At 53.2% G+C, this 6000-nt stretch overlaps 1 protein-coding gene across 1 annotated transcript in view; it reads right to left on the bottom strand.

The window, feature by feature from the left end:
• Positions 1–5686, bottom strand: part of MYDGF (myeloid derived growth factor) — a 34200-nt gene extending 28514 nt beyond the window's left edge. Inside the window, exons 1-2 of the mRNA XM_054466399.2 lie at positions 5417–5686; positions 3885–3935 (exon numbers count right to left, since the gene is read on the bottom strand). Of these exons, the coding sequence (XP_054322374.1) occupies positions 3885–3935; positions 5417–5590 (225 nt within the window). The 5' untranslated portion in view covers positions 5591–5686. The remainder of the gene's footprint in view (positions 1–3884; positions 3936–5416) is intronic.
• Positions 5687–6000: the final 314 nt, after the last annotated feature.

Below are 6000 nucleotides of genomic sequence, written 5' to 3' on the forward strand. Positions count from 1 at the left end.
TTCTAGGTGTGCCTCTGATTCTACAGTCAGGCCACCTCTTCTGTACCTCCCAATTCAGGGGCTGGCCACTAAATCCCCTGACCCGCCCTCCTGGTAGCCTGGGGTTTGCTGTCCATCTGTGATCAGGGAGCCTGCCTGCACCACATCCTTCCCATAAAAGTGGTGCCTCTAATGAGAACTACCCCAAAGTGGCTCCCAAGGATGGGGAAATAGGAACAACGTTTTTGTTTGTTTGTTTTTGTTTTTTTTGAGATGGAGTCTCTCTCTGTGGCCTGGGCTGGGGTGCAGTGGCACGATCTCGCCTCACTGCAACCTCCACCTCCTGGGCTCAAGCGATCCTCCCACCTCAGCCTCCCAAGTAGCTGGGACCACATCCAGCTAATTTTTGTGTTTTGCAGAATCACTGTCTTGCCATATTGCCCAGGCTGGTCTCAACCTCCTGGCCTCAAGCAATCCTCCCACCTTGGCCTCCCAAAGTGCTGAGATTACAGATATAAGCCACCACGCCAGGCCTAAGAACAACTCTTAAACATATAAAAAGATGTCCAGGCCGGGCGCGGTGGCTCACGCCTGTAATCCCAGCACTTTGGGAGGCCGAGGCAGGTGGATCACAAGGTCAGGAGATCAAGACCATCCTGGCTAATACGGTGAAACCCCATCTCTACTAAAAATACAAAAAAAAATTAGCCAGGCATGGTGGCGGGCACCTGTAGTCCCAGCTACTCGGAAGGCTGAGGCAGGAGAATGGCGTGTACCCGGGAGGCGGAGCTTGCAGTGAGCTGAGATCGCGCCACTGCACTCCAGCCTGGGCGACAGTGAGACTCTGTCTCAAAAAAAAAAAAAAAAAAAAAAAAAAAAAAGTCCCATATCATTTATGAAAAATAAAGAAATGCACGCTGAATTACAGTGAGATACCTTTTTCTCACAGGTTAGAAGGGCAAAAGCCCCCCTGTCTGCTAACACACCATATGGGTGTGAAAACCAAGGCTATCCCAGGTCGTCGGTGGAGCTGCAACAGGTACAAGCGAAATGGAAAATGCAGGCTGGGCATGGTGGCTCATGCCTGTAATCCCAGCATTTTGGGAGGCAGAGGTGAGATGATCACTTGAACCCAGGAATTCAAGACTAGCCTGGGCAACATAGCGAGACCCCCATCTCTAATATGACTGGCATCTTGCAGGATGTTACCACTGGGGAACCTGGTAAAGGGTACGTGGGTCTCTCTGTAGGATTTCTTACAAGTGAACGTAAACCTACCATGATCTCAAAACATACAGTTTTACTTTTTTTTTTTTTTGAGATGGAGTCTCGCTCTATCACCCAGGCTGGAGTGCAGTGGTGTGATCTCGGCTCACTGCAACCTCTGCCTCGCAGGTTCAAGCGATTCTCCTGCCTCAGCCTCCTGAGTAGCTGGGATTACAGGCACGTGCCACCACGCCCTGCTAACTTGTATTTTTAGTAGAGATGGGGTTTCACCATGTTAGCCAGGCTGGTCTCGAACTCCCGACCTCAGGCGATCCACCTGCCTCAGCCTCTCAAAGTGCTAGGATTACAGACATGAGCCAACGCGCCCGGCCCAGTTTTACTTTTAAGAAAATGGACTTAGGAATCCGACTTCTGGGTGGTTTTCCTGAAGATGTAACTGCACTTGTACAATGAACCCTGGCCAAGGTTATTCACGGACTGGGTTGGAAGTAACCCTCAATCCATTAGTACAGGGCTGTCAACTCCACACGTCCACGCAACTGAAGCGCTTTACATAGGATACAGAAAAATCTCTAGGAGGCCGGGCGCCGGTGGCTCACACCTGTAATCCCAGCACTTTGGGAGGCCAAGGCAGGCCGATCATTTGAGGTCAGCAGTTCAAGATCAGCCTGGCCTACATGGTGAAACCCATCTCAAGGTGTTCACCAGACTAGGCTCTCACTGGTAGCTCAAGGTCCTCTTCCAAGCTCTTGTAGTTGTGGCAGATTTCAGTTCCTCTCGGTTGCGGGACTGAAGTCTTCATTTCCTTGCTGCCAGCCAGAGGCTGTTCTCAGCTCCTAGAGGCCGCCTGTATTCCCTGCCCTGAAGTTCCCTCAAGGGCAGCAGTGGCATATGTGTCCATGTGCTTCAAATCACCTTTTTTTTTTTGAGACAGAGTCTCGCTCTACTGCCCAGGCTGGAGTGCAGTGGCACGATCCTGACTCGCTGCAACCCCTGCCTCCTGGATTCAAGTGATTCTCCTTCCTTAGCCTCCCAAGTAGCTGGGATGACAGGTGTGTGCCACCATGCCCGGCTAATTTTTGTATTTTTAGTAGAGACGGGGTTTCACCATGTTGACCAGGCTGGTCTTGAACTCCTGACCCCCGGTGATCTGCCCCACCTCGGCCTCCCAAAGTGCTGGGATTACAGGCATGTGCCAACACGCCCGGCTTTTTTTTTTTTTTGAGACAGAGTCTCGCTCTGTCACCCAGGATGGAGTGCAGTGGCGCGATCTTGGCTCACTGCAAGCTCCGCCTCCCGGGTTCACGCCATTCTCCTGCCTCAGCCTCCCCAGTAGCTGGGACTACAGGCGCCCGCCAACACGCCTGGCTAATTTTTTGTATTTTTAGTGAGACGGGGTTTCACCGTGTTAGCCAGGATGGTCTCGATCTCCTGACCTTGTGATCTGCCCACCTCGGCCTCCCAGTGCTGGGATTACAGGCGTGAGCCAGCACGCCCGGTTCGCCCAGCTAATTTTTATAGTTTTAGTAGAGACAGGGTTTCACCATGTTGGCCAGGTTGGTCTGGAGCTCCTGACTTCAGGTGATTTGCCAGCCTTGGCCTCCCAAAGTGCTGGGATTATAGGCATGAGCCACCATGCCTGGCCCAAATCATCTTTACTGGCTCTTCTGCCACCAGCTGGAGAAAACAGCCAGCAAGGAAACAGGGACCTTGGTCCCTGAACCACAAGTAACTGAATTCTGCCAACTAAGAGCTTGAAGGAGAGGATTCTTCTCTCAGCCTAGAGACTTTTTTTTTTTTTTTTTTTTTTTGAGACAGGGTCTTGCTCTGTTGTGCAGTAGCACAATCATGGCTCACTACAGCCTCGACCTCCTGGGCTCAAGCAATCCTCCCACCTCAGTCTCCCAAGTAGCTGGAACCACAGGTGCATGCCACCACGGTCAGCTAATTTTTTTATTTTCTGTAGAGACGAGGCATGAGCCACCATGCCTTGCCTGTGATACCTTTATTTATTTATTATTTATTTTTTGAGACAGAGTCTCGCTCTGTTGCCCAGGCTGGAGTGCAGTGGCACAATCTTGGCTCACTGCAACCTCCGCCTCCTGGGTTCAAGTGATTCTCCTGCCTCAGCCTCCTGAGTGGCTGGGAGTACAGGCATGTGCCACCATGCCCAGCTAATTTTTGTAATTTTAGTAGAGATGGGGTTTTGCCACGTTGGCCAGGCTGGTCTCGAACTCTGATCTCAGGTGATCTGCCCGCCTCAGCCTCCCAAAATACCTTGAGTTTGGTTTTATGAAGCACACAGCTGAGCTGACCCAGACTTCTGAACTACAAAGCTATGAGATAATAAATGGGTGCTGTTTTAAGCCCCTAAGCTGTGAAAACTTCTTGCACTGCATATAAAATACAACATCCCAACAGATGCTCATGGGAATTGCAGACTCCCATCTCCCATCCCTCCTTTTGTCCAGACATTTGCTTTCTCTGTGGACTAATGACAGCAGAATCTGTCATCACTATTTAATGCCAATACTCTCCCTTTTTATTGGTTTAGGAAGAGTCATTCAATGAGTGTAAGGTGATGTAGGTGAGACCCAACCCTACTGTCTGCTACAGAACATCTCCATACAACAATGAACACTGTCACAGTAAGCTAGAGGGAATTTTGAACAACTCACCTCATTGGTCCCTCCTTGAGAGGCGTAAGTGAACATACATGTATATTTGTCCTAGAGAATGGAAGAAAAAAAAAGGTTTGGTAGAAGGAAATTTTTATTTTGTTTAAGAGATGGGGTCTTGCTGCCACCCAAGCTGGAGTGCAGGGGCACAATCACAGCTCACTGCAGCCTCGAACTCCCAGGTTTGAGTGATCCTCTTGCCTCAGCCTCTCAAGTAACTGAGACAATAGGTGCACAACCACCACACCCGACTAATTTTTTTTTTTTGAGGCAGAGTCTTGTTCTGTCGCCCAGGCTGAAGTGGGATGATCTCAGCTCACTGCAACTTCTGCCTCCCAGGTTCAAACGATTCTCCTGACTCAGCCTCCTGAGTACCTGGGATTACAGGCACCTGCCACCACACCTGGCTAATTTTTCATATTTTTGTAGAGATGGGTTTTGCCATGGGACCTGGGGACCTTGGACAAGTGAAAACTTTTCTGAGCCTCTATTTTCTCTCTGTTTCTCTTTTTTATCTGAAGCATTTTCTCATCTGTAACTTGGGCCTAACATATAAAGGACTTGGCATCACACCTAGCTATAAGGAAGTAGTCAACAAACTGGCCTGGCACGGTGGCTCACGCCTGTAATCCCGTCACTTTGGGAGTCTGAGGTGGGCGGGTCACCTGAGGTCAGGAGTTCAAGACCAGCCTGGCTAACATGGTGAAATCCCACCTGTACTAAAAATACAAAAATTAGTAGTCCCAGCTACTTGGGAGGCTGAGGCAGGAGAATGGCATGAACCTGGGAGGCAGAGGGTGCAGTGAGCCAAGATCGCACCACTGCACTCCAGCCTGGGTGACAGAGTGAGGCTCCATCTCAAACAACAACAATTATCCAGGTGTGGTGGCACACGCCTGTAATCCCAGCTACTGGGGACGCTGAGGCAGGAGAATTGCTTGAACCCAGAAGGCTGAGGATGCAGTGAGCCGAGATCCCGCCACTGCACGCAAGTCTAAAAAGAAATAGTCAAAAAACAGTTAAAGATACCGTTATTACAGGCGGGTAGAGGGAGGCTGAAAGGGGAAGGGCCCGGCCTCACACCCTCGGTGAGGGGGGACCTTGTGCAATGGAAGGAAGGAGAACTTCCTCCCTCGTCGGAGCTGCAGCGACTGATTTGCTTCAGGCCCAGGAGGGCAGATGCCCTTTAGCCTCCTGCCGCTCCCATCACTGACCCCTCCCCACCTCTGCGTCTGGAGGACAGGGCTGCCTGGACACTTTAGGCAGGGGACAGGTGACAGGTGATCACGCCCCCTCAACGCCGCCGGCGCCCACAAGGCCCCGCTCCCTATGAGTTCAGTCCTGCCCCAGTGATGACCCCGGCCTCACGGTCCCGCGCCCCCGACTCAGCCTTCGACCCTAACAATCCGCACCCTTTCTTCAGTACCCACCTCCGCGGTCCGCGCCCCCTCCTCAGGCCCCGCCCCCAATGCTCCGCGCCCCCTCCCCGGGCCTGCCAGCTCTCAAATATCCGGGACGGCGGTGGCACGTACCCCCGGGCCCACGTTATGGGAGAAGGAGTGCACGACGCCGCCGGGCCGCACGTCAAACGCCACCGTCGTGGGCTCGGACACCGCCTCCGCCGGCCTCAGCGCCACGGCCCCTAGGAGCAACGCGGCCCACAAGCTCGCGCCGACGCCGTTCCACCCTCCGCTGGGCGCCGCCATGTTGGACTAGGGTCCTCAGGGCAGGGACCGGCGGACGGGGTGCGGCGAGGGACACGTGGAGCGCCCGCTGGAGGACACGTCGGCGTCGGCTGTGCCACGTGACCCGGCACGCCCCGCCCTCTCCCCCGCCCGGGGCCACCATCTTGGGGGCGGGACTTTGCCGAGGGGGCGGGGCCGCCGAGGGGGCGGCCTCGTAGCCTAGGGACCCTGCGTAGCCCGGCGATCCTTGGAGGGTCCCTCAGGTGGTAATGGAGTTCGTTTTGGGGTCTCAGGGTCCCCCACCAGCCGTGTGACTGACTGCAGCTCTTTCAGTTAGGACATGTACAGGGAGTGAGGGAAATCGAAGGTCACCATTAGGCGAACTTCTCATAATCGTTGCAGCCAAGATGTGTGTGCATCGATATTCAAAA

Source organism: Pongo pygmaeus, chromosome 20 (assembly GCF_028885625.2).
Source record: "Pongo pygmaeus isolate AG05252 chromosome 20, NHGRI_mPonPyg2-v2.0_pri, whole genome shotgun sequence".
Taxonomy (NCBI): Eukaryota; Metazoa; Chordata; class Mammalia; order Primates; family Hominidae; genus Pongo; species Pongo pygmaeus.